General features: G+C 34.3%; 2 protein-coding genes across 2 annotated transcripts; both read right to left on the bottom strand.

The window, feature by feature from the left end:
* Positions 1-500: 500 nt before the first annotated feature.
* On the bottom strand, positions 501-5,190 carry LOC111406157 (probable protein S-acyltransferase 22). Its single transcript, XM_023035395.1, has 9 exons — positions 4,655-5,190; positions 4,418-4,531; positions 3,540-3,938; positions 3,266-3,334; positions 3,114-3,185; positions 2,363-2,491; positions 2,122-2,202; positions 1,840-2,022; positions 501-1,550 (listed from the first exon to the last, which is right to left on the bottom strand). Exons 1-9 carry the CDS (start codon positions 4,694-4,696, stop codon positions 759-761), a joined length of 1,881 nt encoding a protein of 626 aa, XP_022891163.1. The 5' UTR covers positions 4,697-5,190; the 3' UTR covers positions 501-758.
* Positions 5,191-13,062: 7,872 nt separating this feature from the next.
* On the bottom strand, positions 13,063-14,790 carry LOC111406156 (eukaryotic translation initiation factor 5A-2-like). Its single transcript, XM_023035394.1, has 5 exons — positions 14,588-14,790; positions 13,924-14,046; positions 13,766-13,822; positions 13,618-13,692; positions 13,063-13,502 (listed from the first exon to the last, which is right to left on the bottom strand). The coding sequence occupies exons 1-5, from the start codon at positions 14,708-14,710 to the stop codon at positions 13,401-13,403; spliced, it is 480 nt and encodes a 159-aa protein (XP_022891162.1). The 5' UTR covers positions 14,711-14,790; the 3' UTR covers positions 13,063-13,400.
* Between the last annotated feature and the right edge of the window lie 544 nt (positions 14,791-15,334).

The following is a 15,334-nucleotide window of genomic DNA, read 5'->3' as shown; positions in this document are numbered from 1 at the left end:
AATTTATGTATGATGTAAAATGACACAAATACCCTTCCTATCGACTTGATCATACATGAAAAATGGGCAAAATCGACTTTTATCACATTTGATGCAAAATGGTGCAACACTATTCACTTGGATCATTTTGCACTAAAATAGTGCAAGATTTGGTATTGGATGAAATGGCGTTTTTGGTGAAAAATGGTGGGATTTGGTGGAATAGTGCGTGGGTTGAAGTTGCCCTTAACTTTCTTGCAGACATGCTTTTAAATTGAAAAGCTAAGCGTCTCCTCAAGAGAGGCAACATTTTTCTTTCATTGTTCTACTAAATGTTCTTTTGTGTTCGAGTTTTTGAATTGTCAATCATTATTTTTCAATTTAAGTTGAGCTTGACGAAGCAAATCCTACTCAGTAGAAACTAGAAATGCAACAAAATAGATGGCAACGACAAATTTATACGCCCATTCCAGTAGCATCTTATCATCTACCATGTCAACTCTGGGTTCTAAGAATTCAAGAAAACACTGAAACAAATAGAATCTATGCAAGGAAGGGAATTGTCTTGGACGAAAAATTTACAGGACGAAGACTCCTTTGATGATGCATCTAAAATAGAATTATCGAACCTTTCGAGCACCCCCCTTTACAGCATGTCAACATTTTCCAACCAAAAGTTTCAGAAAGCCATAAACAAAGGAATTGAACAAGGCAAATCAAGTAGCCAAGTCTATTTAAACTAGAACAAATGAAAAAAATTTAACAATTTGAAGGATTTTTCAAATTTTCCTGTGATTTGACAAGGCAGATGAAGATGATGGCATAGGCAGTTTTGCGATTGTCCTGTGCTGCTCAGAGGGAAACAGAAGGCTACTCCAGTTAGTCGATCTCTGAACAATTCTGGAGGGTATTTGGTCACTGTCTTCCCCACCCGATGCCTCGTATCCATCACTAGTTGATCTCGAGAATGGAATTCCCTTTCTAAAAGCCATGCCAGATGTCGACAGCCCAACGAACTGCCCTGCTTCTTCAGCACCTGATGAGGAGGCACGGAAAGGGTGAAGATCGGGAGAATCCAAGCTACTCTCCGGAGAAGAAGCAACAATGTGAGCTGAGGTCGGCATAGCTCTGCTCGTTCGTAAAGCACTTGGAGCTTCATGTTGAAGAGAGACCAAACCAGCTGATGCCTCAGGAATCACATAATCCCTATTTTCTGCATTTTCATTTGAAATCTTGTAGTGAGGATCAAACGGCAAGTCAGTAGGAAGGCGAATCCGTTGGCTACCCCGTTTTCTATTATTATCAAGTCTGGGGGCCAGTCGACGTCCACTACTGCCAAACGTACCGTCAGTTTCAAGGGAATATGTCCCATCACGTCTTGCTACAGGCTGCAGAATTTTCGACTTCTTTCTTGCCTCTGCAGCAGCCTTTGAAACCTCTTCTGCATTCAATCTTGCCAGTGTCCATGGACTGATCTTTACAGCAGGATTCTTTTTCTTCGTCATTTCCTCAATCACTGTCCTTTTCCCTAGTGAACTGACAGATACATTGTCTGGAGGAACTACATCAAACTGCAACATAACCAGTATTTTGCACAATATCAATAACAAGTTATGGATATTGGCAGTGGTGGATAGGAATCTAGCTGAACACTGGCAGTCACTAGATGGCCGCTCGAGCGGCCCCCAATATAAGGGGAAAAAAATAATTTCCAGCGTAGCCAACACAGGCGGCCACGGGGGCTCACCGGGTGCTAGCTCCGTCCTGGATATTGGAACCTAATGACGGATTCAAGTGCCTTTGATTTTTCACCTTCTAATAATTGTGAAACCAAACACAACATGGTGGTATATATCTTACCTGATCTTCAACAAAAAGGCGTGGAGGCGTGCACCATGCAGCGCGGTGGAAGGTGTTAAAGGAGCTTGCACTGCTTAAACCAGTAAGAGAGCTACGGGTAGACATCTGAGGACTTTGCTGACCTGCGGCAGCTAGTTGCTCTTGTTCCCTCAAAGCAATGATATAGTCATATGTACTAATTCCCTGTCAACCGATATCACCAAAAAATTTACTTCATTAGCGCTCTTTTTTCCCTTATCATTAACATGAAAACTTGATAATAAAAGGAAAATAAAGGCTAACCTTCTTTATTAGAAGAATGTGAAAGAAGAACAGCTGAGTAAGTGGCAAGGTTGCGATCATAGCCAATATGGTGCATACTGCCTGTCATATTTAAGCTCGTAAGGCAATAGAAAAAATTGTTAAAAAATTCAATAAACTTGACCTTACAGAAATGAATCGGCAAAGTATTTAGAAAGCTCCCAAGTACGAAATAATAGAGTTGAAGTGACAACAACGTGATGGGAACTTATAGAATACTCACCACAACAATCACAAAGGGAACCACTGTAAAACTGCTTCCTAACTTGGAGCTGATGTCCACAGAGTATTTCTTTCTCTCAAGAAAACACCGTACGAGTACAAAGATTCCAGTCGACCATTGGAATATAATCTGCAATCTCAAGTCATAGGTGTAGAAACCATGTACACGCCAGTCAATAAAAAAATAAAAATAAATAAAAAGTAACTTGAAAATGAAATAGTTGCTTTTTGAGTCAATTTTTGTAAGGGATAAATCAACGTCGAATAAAGATGAAAATATAGACCAACATGTAAGGACTTGAGCTAATCCTCTCAACAAGGTTGACATCTAAAATGAAACCCCAAGCGTTAATAACTTTCAGGGTCCACAAGTCCTCTTTGAGAAGAAAATTCGGTTACTAATGTCATTTAATAAAGAAAGAATAATCCACATAGAGAACGTTAGGCCAAGACAGGAATTTGTCACCAAAATGTCTGGATTGCAGAACACAATCATGATGAAACTGGGTTCAGAAAGTGGGAAAACAAGAAATAAATGAGAAAGGTCATGCTTCATTGAAGACAGGTAGCAGATTTGTTCTATAGGTTCAAGAGTTCGACTTGGTTAAATAACCAAAGGTAATCAGAATTAGGAATAGCAAAGAGAGTTAACGGATGAAGTATAGGGATTCCCCAGGGAAAAAAAATGATATCTGGAGAATCTGCAGTTTGTTGTCAAGATCACGAGATAAGTAATAGAGGCGGGCATATACCAGGAGAAGGGCAGACACCATGAGTGTAAAGAATTTTCGGTAGTTCCTTCTTCCTATGCAATTGTTGAGCCACTGCAAAACCAGAATGAGAAAATGTGTTAGTTCTTCTCACAACATAGTAAAGTTTCTTCAAACTTTAGATTGTGAGGTACCCTGCAATGATGATCGAACCGATCAACACACTTGTCACAGACTCTGCAATGCTTGCTGTACTTGAAAACCTGCAAATGGAGAAATTTCCCGATTCGTAAGAATAAGCATTGATTTGTTTGGCCACAGAATCAGGTCACAATTTTAGTGACATTTTACAAGAGAAGTTATTAAACGGGCACTCATTGCTTCTCCAAATGTTGTCGAGGATTGTAGGACGGTTTTGCGACATAAATCTCACTTCAAAACCATTTGATTTCATAGGTAACTACCCACCTCTACTTCACACAAACTACAGTAGAACATGCCATCTTCGCTCATTTGTTGCTCGGAAGATTCTTCATCTAAGTCACAAACATAAGCACAAGGTAAAAAAGCAAGGATTGCCATAAAGTAGGAGACTTGACGGGACGGCATGTTCTTCTTATCACTTTCAGAAGTACATTCAGCTCTTTTATCGATACTGATGTTACTTTTATCAAAAGCTTTTTCTCCTGGTATGCCTGCACAGCCATCTTGTATTGAAGAAGTTGATTCTGCACCAAGTTTAGACTCGTTCAATCCGACATGCTTTTTGCTGTCGCGAATTTTAAGATATTTTTTGGACCTAAAGACTCCCGGATCTGCAGGATCAGCAGCTGCGCACCAAATGAACAGGCTGAAGACACCTATAATCTGAGAAAAAAATAAGATAACCATTCAATCATATATCTTGAAAAGAAACTAGGCACATAAAGAATCCTTTTTTTTTTTTTAGATAATTTTAACTAATTTCCTTCCCAATCACAGTGTAACAAACAGTATGCAGACACTAATTATGCAGAATTGATAAATTGCCGGGACGATCCCTTATCAACAGTGGATTTTAAGGCAAAAACAATAATCCCAAAATGAAAAATAATCACCAGTGCCAAGAATTTTCAAAACAAGTGAAAAATCCAATCTTCACAAGAATGACAATGGAATTCTCAAATGAGGAAGTAGTAGCTTAAAAAAAAAAAAAAAAAAAAAAGGAATATAGTGAACAGGAAATTATTTCAAGAAAAATTCAGAATCAGGGGGAAAAAACAAGTTCAATCAGACAGTGACCACAGATCTCAGTTCTTACATGACAAAGGCAAAGAAACTGATAAAGGGATGTAAATAGTTCTTACAAGAGGAGTGTAAATCCCCATCACTATGTTTTGAAACAATTGTTTTCCCACAAATGGAGCAAAGAAAACATAGAAAGAAAACCCCAATGCTAGAAATACTGCAACAGCTACCACCTGCACATATACAGACTAAACTCAGACTTGCAAATAAAAATATAAAATAAATATAAATCACGCAAAAGCTTAAAGGTACAAAAATTAAGAATGCTCATGGGGGAGTGAAGAAGAAAAATATACCTGGAGAGGATGGTAGGGAAGCTGCCATCCATGTTTCCTCATTGTGATAAATTGAAGTTGCAATAAATAAAAAAAAATCAAGAAAATGTAGAAATGAAGTTGGTTTTACTTCCTCTTCCTCTTTACATCACTGCTTCATGTAGAATTTTAGTGGGTCTAATAAGTTGGACCAGGAAAAAAAAAATTCCCAAGAATGAGCTCAATTCTAGCCCACCTACCCACCACCCCAAATTTCACATACTGATGGTGAATAGACAGAGAGAAAAGCAAAGGAAGGGCCTTTGCCTTAGCATTTAGGGCTGAAATGGGATTATAGAACAAATGGTTATTTCCTTCTTAAAAATTCCTTGTGCTTGAGGCAAGCAAAGCAAAGATCTGGGGTGGGGGTAATGTTGGACTGTTCTTGAAGGATATATTTACCCTCGGCAACCTAGCTTTCGCTTTTTCCGTTTGTTTTCTAGCATTGGCTTCTCAGCAGGACAGAATTATACAGCCAGTTGTCTCTCTCTCTCCTCCACTGTACAATTTCAACAACTCTATTTATCATACTCTTTTGTATCTCTTTCTCTTGATTTTTACGTTTGCACGCATAGCAGACCGATTCATGGGATAAATTTGTCTTATTTTAAAAAAATACATTATTAAACAGTAATTTGATATTATTTTAATAATATATTTTTTAATAAAATAATATTACACGTAAATTAAAAAAATTTCCTTATTTTTTAGCCACACATTTTCCGTCACACACTATTTAAGAATGCATTATTACTAAAATAATGTGACTCAAACACCCAGATAATTTTAAAGAAAACAGTAGAACAACCATTCAAGAATACATTATTACTAATATAATGTGACTCAAACACCTTGGTAATTTTAAAGGGAACAGTAGAACAACTTCACTCAATCTGTAACATAGGGATACGTTAATTGGTCATTAGTTATTAGCAGTGTCAAGATGAATAGAGCATCCTAAACAATCGAAACTGATTTAATGAGTAGAGAGAGAAAAAGTAGTGTTGCGTCCCTAACATTTCATGTGTTGCTATTATGATCCTCAACTTAATTAAATTGATGTACCTATGTGACTTCGAGCAAGAACAACATAAGTGGTTTCAGAGTTTGACCCCTCATCTTAAATTACGTTAAACTAGAGGCAATTTTAGCATCCATGTTGACGATTTCATTCTCGTAAGGATCCTCAAAATAAGTTGAGAATTCAGAACTTTTGAAGATTATAGACCTATGGCCACATCACATGAAAATTGAAAGTGGCTTATTTTCCTTTAAATATAGAGATAATTAGGCTAGGATTCAAATTTTTTTGGTATCACATTGTTTTCCAGTTTTATTATTATTAGGCTACTGTCAAAATTTTCCAAAAACTAAAAGACAAAACATAAGTCATTTGGCTCTCTTCCTAAAGAAAACAAAAAATGATGTTGGGCCTGTAGGTTGATTCAATTTGTAGTTTTGAAAGACAAATCGATTTAGCCTATACCTTTTACACATGCCAATTCAAGTGTTCATTTTAAGGATATACGTTACATTTATTAAATTTCTTAATATATTAAACCTAGATTTTAGATCAATTCAAACTGATCTGATCATTTTGACTCCTCTATGTATATCATACTCACTTCCTCGCCCATATAATAAAACTCGAATCCTATTAGCTTGGTTGTGGAGATTCTTGTTGTTTTAATAAAAATCCAAAGAGAGAAATATTTAGAGAATTTAAACATGTATATGTCCATGTGGCGTGGGATAATTGACTGGGTTTATATAATAGCATTGACATTCATTGAAAGTTTTTTTTTTTTTTTTGGGTGAATGTGTGGTTAAAAAGTACGAAAATTACGATGAAACATGAAAAATAATTTTTTAAAAGAATATGGTTAAGAATTAGTATGGGAGAGAGTAATTTTTAAAGAATTAAAATAGAATAAGGACTTAAGATAAATTACTTAGTATTGTCATATTCTTATGTTTTTGTATTTGTTTGAGATCATCAAAGAATATTATCATGTGCAGTCCTAGACATGCGACAATTATCTACATTGGGGTTGCCTAAACCTCATACATTAGTGTTACAAGTATTCTCCCATGTGGCATGAAAAAAAATAAAAAATAAATAAAAACAAAAAAATAAAAAAATAAAAAAGAGAATAATAAAAGATCTCAAATGAAGGACAATTTTGGCACACGACCAACTCTACGATCTTGAAAATTGAGAGTATGTAACTCTTTAGAAAGGTAAATAGTTCGCCTTCGCAAAAAGATAGTCCTTCGCTGGTTGAAAAACCTTATTGATTGTATCACAAAAAAGAAGAATAGCAAATAAATGTCAGAAAATTTTTCGTTAAACTATAAAAGTAAAAAATTTCTAGTGCATTGTTAAAAGTATTCTACCCCTTTCTCATTTGAATTAAAATCGAGTTATTAACAAGTTTTAATAAAAGTTGATGAAATGTGTGATTAAAAAGTTGATAAAAGTTGTAGGTCGTATGAAATATATAGTTTAAAATAAATAAAAAAACATGGTTCTTTATATCTCAAACAAAAGACAATTTGGGTGACAAAGGTCATCACTTTTTTTAAAATGCGTGAGGAAAAAAGTCAAAAAGAACAAGGAAGAGAAATAGCTTATGAATGACAATCTCTAATTGGTGTCGATAAATTATAAAATAACAAGAACTCATTATGTTTCTAGTGGTAAAACTTTAATATATACGAGAGAAAATCATCTTTTTCCCATCTATTATGGTCTTTCTATATTTTGGATATTTTTATTTGAATCTTGCTTAACTTCAATTTGTTACAATCAAATCAAATATTAATTAAATTTTTTAATAAATTTATTAGTTATTTGTATGAAAATTATATATTTGTGGTGGGGGAAATATTATCCCCATTGTCTTTTCTCATTTGATGTTGATATGACCAAATCTTGGTGGGTACCAAACATATTGTCTTTGTGGCTCGAGCCTTGTGTCATTTGTTCCAATGGGTTAGAGTTTTTCAAATATATATATATATATATATTTGATGTTGATATGACCAAATCTTGGTGGGTACCAAACATATGGTCTTTATGGCTCGAGCCTTGTGTCATTTGTTCCAATGGGTTATATATATATATATATATATAATCCAAAAAACTAAATAATAATAACAAAAACAATCCAAATTTTACCTTAAAATATAATACATTGTTCGAATCCTAAAATGATATACGTTTCATAAGAGTGAATTTTGTTAATTAATTATTTTTACAACAATCTCATTCGAGTATTGAGTTGTTAATTTTTCTAGAATTTAATTTGTTTTCTAACTTGGCCCTCAACCTTTTTGTTTAGCTTAGTCCTCCTCAATGGATGAGATTAATAAATAACTTTTAAGGTGGTTTGTAATTTTATTTTTCTATCTTTTTTTCATTGAATAATATACAAAATACATATATAAAAAAATCGCGTGCATGTTGCGTAGTTATTAGCTTTCGTCCAATAAAGACCTTCTTACGGCTAGACCAAATGTTTATAGATCTACCGGTCGATAAATTTTGATTAAAAATAAGAACTTACCCCCAAAAAATAAATAAATGAATAAATAAAAAATCCCTCATTAATGCAAATTTTATATTATTCATTTTGTCCTACTAAACAAAATTAGATTTTTTCCCTGTCACATAAAAAAATAAAATTTAGAGCAACACGTGACTCTGTATCCATATCCACTGGTGCACACTAGAAACCAAAATCCAACCAAAACTTTATATAATTTCCCTAATTTATGGCACTGCTAAGTACTATCACCCCAACACAAAACCATTCCATTCCACCCCTACCCCTAATCTCATTTTTCTTCCCACAAAAAAAGCTTTGAAATACACATAAAAAGAAAAAGATTTTTATTGTTGTTAATTAAGGGTATTAACAAAGTGTTGAATGTAGCAATTCCAACAATGTTTCACCCGTTCTAGGTTCGAATGAAGGAAAATGGTTGATGTATGTCTACGTTCTTATCAATGGTTTGCAAACTCAAGCTTTGATCGGCAATGATGCTACACATAATTTCATAACAGAGGATGAAGCCAAGCTAGTTGGGGCTAAATGTTCACCTCAAATTCGTGATTGCTACCACTAAGTCTCTGGTTGGCTATGTTCGTTGGGTAAAATTGTGTCATGGTGCTTGACATGTTTAGGTTGATCTATCGGTTACAACAATGGATGATTTCAAGTTGGCGTTTGGATTAGATTTCTCAAGGAAAGTGAACATCATTTCGATGCAATCTTTCAAATCGGTGTGTATTTTGGAAGGGAAAAAAAACCCTCGTTCATGATCACTAATGTTTTCGTTAGGACGGAAGCTAAGCATTTATTAACTTACATTTAGTAAAAGGATCTTTGAAGATTCCAATATCTAATTTTCTACCTTAGCTATGTTTCTGTGTCTTTGTTGCTATCGAAGGCAGTTCTGTCTTATCGAAAGCATGTTATCTATGTAAAATTTTCAACAATTGTCTAGATGTCCTGAATGTGAATATAATTACCCTAAAGACGACAGTAAAATTGTCTAATGGGGACAAAAGTGCTATAAAATGAAAGATTGGGAACCAAGAGGCAACATGCATGAAAGTATGGGAACCTCTTATGCTACTTTACCTATAAAATAAAACACATTAGCCTCTCGGTACATAGCACAGTGATGCAAAGGTCAGGAGTGAGGTTATCTCACGCCTTGCTGGCAGCCGCAGTGTGGAAATTCAATTCTTGAAATATGGAATTGAACTCGTTGTAGGGGCAGTATACAAACAGCTTTTGTTCCCTGATTTGTTGGACTACATCCCGCGATTTACCTTCCTAATAAAGTTCTAAGGGCGGGATGGTGGGTGCCCTCAAGATTGGGGTTCAACCTCTTAAAAACACATTACATTATTCCTTATCGGGGCCCACTCCTTTTGTTGTTGTCATCCCGTGAACCAACTGTGAAGAAAATTGGCATCTTGGTCAACCAATTAGAGAGGGTACACGGACATACCAAATCATTTTTGTATTCATGATTTTCTTTTTTATTTCTTAATTTTTTCTAGCTCTATAAGCTTCAATCATTTTTAATTATCATGCTTAAATGATAACGTTTTCATTTATTTTCAACATATTTTATATGAAATTTTTAGTAAAAATGTTATTCTATTGTACTTATCTTACTAATTGGAGCCTCAACTTATTTAATTGGTAAAGTTTCATCAATAATTTTCGATTGAATGTTAAAGTAGTGCCTACTAATCAAAATTACCTTTATTGGTTGATGTAGTCAGTGGTTTCCTCATAGTGGTCCTTAAATAATCTACATATTTTTTCTTGCATGCATCACGTCTATCAATTTAGAAACGTCAATCAGGTTATGCTGTCATGGAAGGTTTGACACCGCCCCTAACAGCACATTCACGGGTGGGGGTAATACTTTTTGACATTTTTTATTCATACAGGACAACACGCAAGTAAGCGTATGTCAATCAGAGTTTTAAATAATTTCTAGCAAATGAGCTCTATCCTAAAAACATTGTGAAAATTGACTTGTTTAAAGAATTTGAACCATAGAGAATTATAGCAAAATTAATAGTAATTCAAGATATGAAATCAATTATTTTAGTTATGCAAAAATTACAAGGTCGGCCACTTGGCATAACACATTATCAAAATTAAATTTATTTGAAATTTCGTATTGATTAAAATCTAAACAACCCAACTGAATGTAATGTAAAATATTTTGAGAAAGACAATTTATAGCAATGATATTTTCATTTACATGATTTTTTTTTAAATTTTACTCTATCGAATCCAATCTAATATATCGAACACGATCTAAATGGACCAATATATTAAATTAAAATGTCCATGGGGTAATAGTCAATTGATGAATGAACCCAAACTCTTTAATGATGAGAAATATAAAGATGGTAGGGATGGTGGGTGTATATATCATTATATAACTTTATATAAACATGTGAGACATTTAATGATTCCCAAGCCAAGTGGTGCACTCCTGCCTTTAATGCTTTATATGTTACAATTATTTTCTCAACAATTTTATTTGTACATAAATTTGAGCACTTCGAATTAAATTTTGACTAGAACCAAATTTGAAACACAAACCCAAAACATTCTAGTCTACAATTTTTTCTAGCTCAATTAGTATGTTTAGCAGTCAAATTGATTTTTATTCGTATATTTTGTGGGATTGCAAATATTATATACTTATGCACCACATATTTTTTTTGTTCATAGGAAATCACTTTGGAGAATTTGAATTTTCATGACAACAACCATGGTGAAATTGACTATCTTGAAAAGTTTTCATAATGGATCTTGCCTTCACACGGGTTTACTAAAGTATGTCTCGAATAAGAAAATCGAAACTTGATTAGAGTTGGCTCATATAGGCATTTAAAATGCTACTAGATGGACATTAATCGTTACATATAGGGATGACAATCGGACTCGTTGGGTTGAACCTTTCGTGGCTCGACTTGAAAAAAAGCTCGAGCCAGCCTGGCTCGAGACTCGGACCGAACCCATTTTTGAGAGTCGAACCAAAAAAAAGCTCAATGTAAAAAGCCGAGCCGAGAGCTTCAACTGAGCTCGTTGACACCTTTAATTATGTGCATCAAGTTCATTTAGAGTATCAATCCAAGCCCATCTAAATTCAAAAATAATTGGCAAAGCATGGCCCATGACCCCAAGTACCAGGAAAAAAATTCATTTTACCTCCATTTTGTCAACTTTCTCTTTATTTTATTCTTTTCTTTTCTATCTTTTTAGCCATTTTTACGATCGGTTGAGTTACATTTCTACTAATTTTTATTTGTATTTTCTTTTCCTTTTAATTTGTAAATGAAAGAATTTTTTCCCCCCTAAATTTTCATGTTTTCCAAGAATAATCAACAGACAATTCTATCAATACAAAGAAAAAAATCCCCCCCCCCCCCAAATTTTCATGTTTTCCAAGAATAATCAACAGACAATTCGATCAATACAGGGGTATTTTTCTGAGGGGCAGTGATTGGTGTACAGCTGAACCCCTACCGACACCTCACATGGATGGGGTGAGTGGGTGAATTTTTTGACATATTTATCCATGCAGGGTCCACACTTTGTGAGGTATTTGTAAAATTTTCTGTAGGAAACTTTTCTGTACACCAAACATTTTCCTTTTCTGAGAAGAACATTAGATGACCCTCATTTCATGTCTATCTATATAAATTTTTCTCTTTGCCGATTTTTTTTTTTTTCCATTTTGTATTGTCCTTTATTATTTTAGGACATAATTAGGAATGGCAACGAGTCGGCTCGCGAGCCGAAAATCAAGGCTCGAGCTCGACTCGAGCTTTTTGAAGACGGATTTTTTTTTGCCCTAGACGGGTCGAGCTTAATCAAGGCTCAGGCGGAGCTTTCAACTTGAGCCTTACCGAGCTGAGCTGCCTCATTTTTTTTCCACTTTTTTTTTTTAATTTTTTTTCCTCCTTAAAAGGCAATTTTTTCTTTATTTTTGTTTCATTTAAATAGCAAGATATACTCATCATTTTAATTTTTCTGTTCTTTTTTTTTTTTGAAAATTTAAATAGGACGATATATTTGTCATTTTACATTTTTTTTTATTGAAAAATTGAATAAAAATCATGATTTTCACAATGAAAGGTAAAAGTAGAAACGAAAATGTCGAAAAAATGAAACGTATAAATGTTTTGTGCTAATTACATCTTCTGTATTATGACTACTTTCTTATATAGATATTTAGTTAACCACTAATTTTTCAAATAAATGTTTTGTGCTAATTACATCTTCTGTATGTATGACTACTTTCTAATATAGATATTTAGTTAACCACTAATTTTTCAAAAGCAATTAAAAAAATATATAAAAACGGAAAAACAGGGGAAAAAATGAAAGAGAAAAATAAAGAAGAAAACAAATATCAAAGCAAACCATTTTCATCCCCAATAATGATAGAAATGGGATGGGGTGGCGTGGGCAACCCTTTCTTGAACCCCAGTCCTCTACGTGCAAGAAGTGCCCCAACTAGGTGTACCAAAAGAACTCAATAACAAGAGATTCATACCTTACCAACTAGGTGTCCTCTACTAATGAATGAAAGTCAATGGCTCAAGATGGGAAACACATGAAAGGAGTGCGATCTAATTATCGAATTAAGTCAATGGCTGCAACCTCTTATTAAGATAAATTGTTCATCATTAACACTGACAGGAGACTAAAGAAAAAAGATCTCATCAACCAGCAACACTCTTCACTGAAACTTTATATCCTTTCTATACATACAAAAGAGATAAAAGAAAAGGTATTATTTTCAGTATATAGAGTTTAAAGTGACGAAATTGAAAATTTGGCAGCAATCAACTAACAACAATTATTCATAACTCATAAGTTTGCAGGAATGGAAAAGGAACCAGATTGTGCTACAAGTTCATAAATTTGCACTGAAATCAATTTCTACTCGCCCATAATAAACAACCTTCAAACACTTTTATCAAAAGGGGAGAAAAAAACAGAACATAACACAAGTGTGTAATAACTCACATGAAACTTTTAAGGATAAAGTAGTCTTCAATAGTCGAGAACAAAAACCATCAACATTCCAATCTTACGTATGGAAAAGATGGTTCACGATCCTCCCATACTTGAAAATTAAAAGGCAGCAAGCAATCCCCAATGGTAGAGGGACGCTACTTTGGACCAATATCCTTGAGGGCACAAATCTGCTCCTCTCCCATTGCAGACATGACACTAACAACCAGGTCCTTCCCTTCAGCAAATCCATCCTTGATCTGTATGTTATTCAAATAAATTAGGAATGAAATACAAATTGGCTCAAAAAGTAACTAATAATGGACAAAGAGATTCTCTTTTGCCCAGCCAACTATATGATTATTTTAGACAAACCTGAGTGAGCAGATTTTCATCGGTTGGAAGCCTCAGGTCATCCTTAGTGTTACCATTATCAGTCAGCAAGCTCACCTACATCATTTTGACATGCCTATTAGATAATGTGGATAATAGCAACATAAACAGTTTGGACAAAGAGACATACAAATCCATCTTCAGAGATGTCGATGAGCTGGTAATCAGTGCGATTAACATGAGGGACCTGCAGTTCAAAGATATCAATTGATAGTCAGCAGATGCAGAAGAAAGAAAAGAAGTACATGCTTAAAGGAACAATTTTACGAGAAAAGATAGTCTTCGTACATCACAATTGTGGGATGACGGGACAATATCTTCGAGCTTCTTTCCGTTAAAGATGTCAATTGCCACAAAGTGACACTTGGCATGACCATGCTTCCCAGTCTTTGAAGTTGAAACTTCAACAACCTTTTCACAGTTGCCATATATCAGGAATCAAATGATTATTACCAATAAGAATATATCTGTAAATTGTAAATTAACTTCTGCGCTCTCTCAAATAAAAGAATATACCAAGTCACACAAATAAAACATGCAGATCTAGGATTTCAAAAATTCGAGTATCATTCCACAAAACATAATGATCAATTTACAAAACAAGCAAAAGATTAGAAAAAATTGAATTTTTAAAAACAACAAAAAACCATAAATAATCAGATAATATAAAAATTAGCATAAACTTTTTTATCATAATTAGCTGGCAAATACATACAGAAATCAAAATTTGCCGAATTTGCACAATTACAACATATAAACACACAGATCCAGATGTACAAAAATTACCCTAGAAACACGAGGATTCTCCAGTACACATCCAAGCAATAAAAAGGAAAAAAAATCAAAATTAACTAGTTTATCATAAATGATAACATTAGTAAAGAACCCTGATCGAATTTAAACAAATTAATATAGCAAATCGCATTAAAAATACGCGTACATAAATACGAACCTTGCAGGGGCGGCCTTTGATGACAATGTAACCATTCTTACGGATGGTTCCTGCCTGCTGGGGAAAAGTCTTGGAAGCGCCAGCATCGGCCTTCGACTCAAAGTGATGTTCCTCGTCCGACATAGTCGATTTTCCCGATAAATTCTAGAGAGCGTAAAATTTGTAGATAGAGCGGAGAGGCTAGGGTAGCGGGCGAGGCGCCCCGACTGGGTATTCTTATATACATGATCGTGGAAGAGGGAGAATTTAGGGTTTTCATCTTTTGAGGAAATTGATTTTGGACCGTTGGATTGTGATGTGAGGATTTACGGACGAGATTGGAGATTTTTTTGGCTTTGCTTTTTTGAGTTTGCGTTAAAACGACGCAGTGTGTGAAGGAATCTTTATCCATTTAGAATTTCAGATATATCCGCCTAATATGCTTTTCTTTTCTTTTTCTTTATTTTTTTTCTCAGAGATTTATTTTATTTGAGTTGTAACATTTAGCCCCCGTTTGTTTCCCATTTTTTCTTCATTAAAATGAAAAATATGATCGTTATCCAATATATCAAATTATCAAATTTGAATTTCTATCTCTTGTGTGGATTTCATAACGACTATATTTTTCATTCTCATTTTTATATTAATGTGTATCAAACGGGTTCTTAATATCAAAACCGAACATGTGGAACGGATACTGAATCTCTTGCCAATCTCCAAAAACATAGCACGGTGCCAATTTGACACATAAATCATGGAGCTTTTAAA

Source organism: Olea europaea, chromosome 12, assembly GCF_002742605.1.
Source record: "Olea europaea var. sylvestris chromosome 12, O_europaea_v1, whole genome shotgun sequence".
NCBI lineage: Eukaryota > Viridiplantae > Streptophyta > Magnoliopsida > Lamiales > Oleaceae > Olea > Olea europaea.
This window is presented reverse-complemented; position numbering and strand designations above follow the sequence as displayed.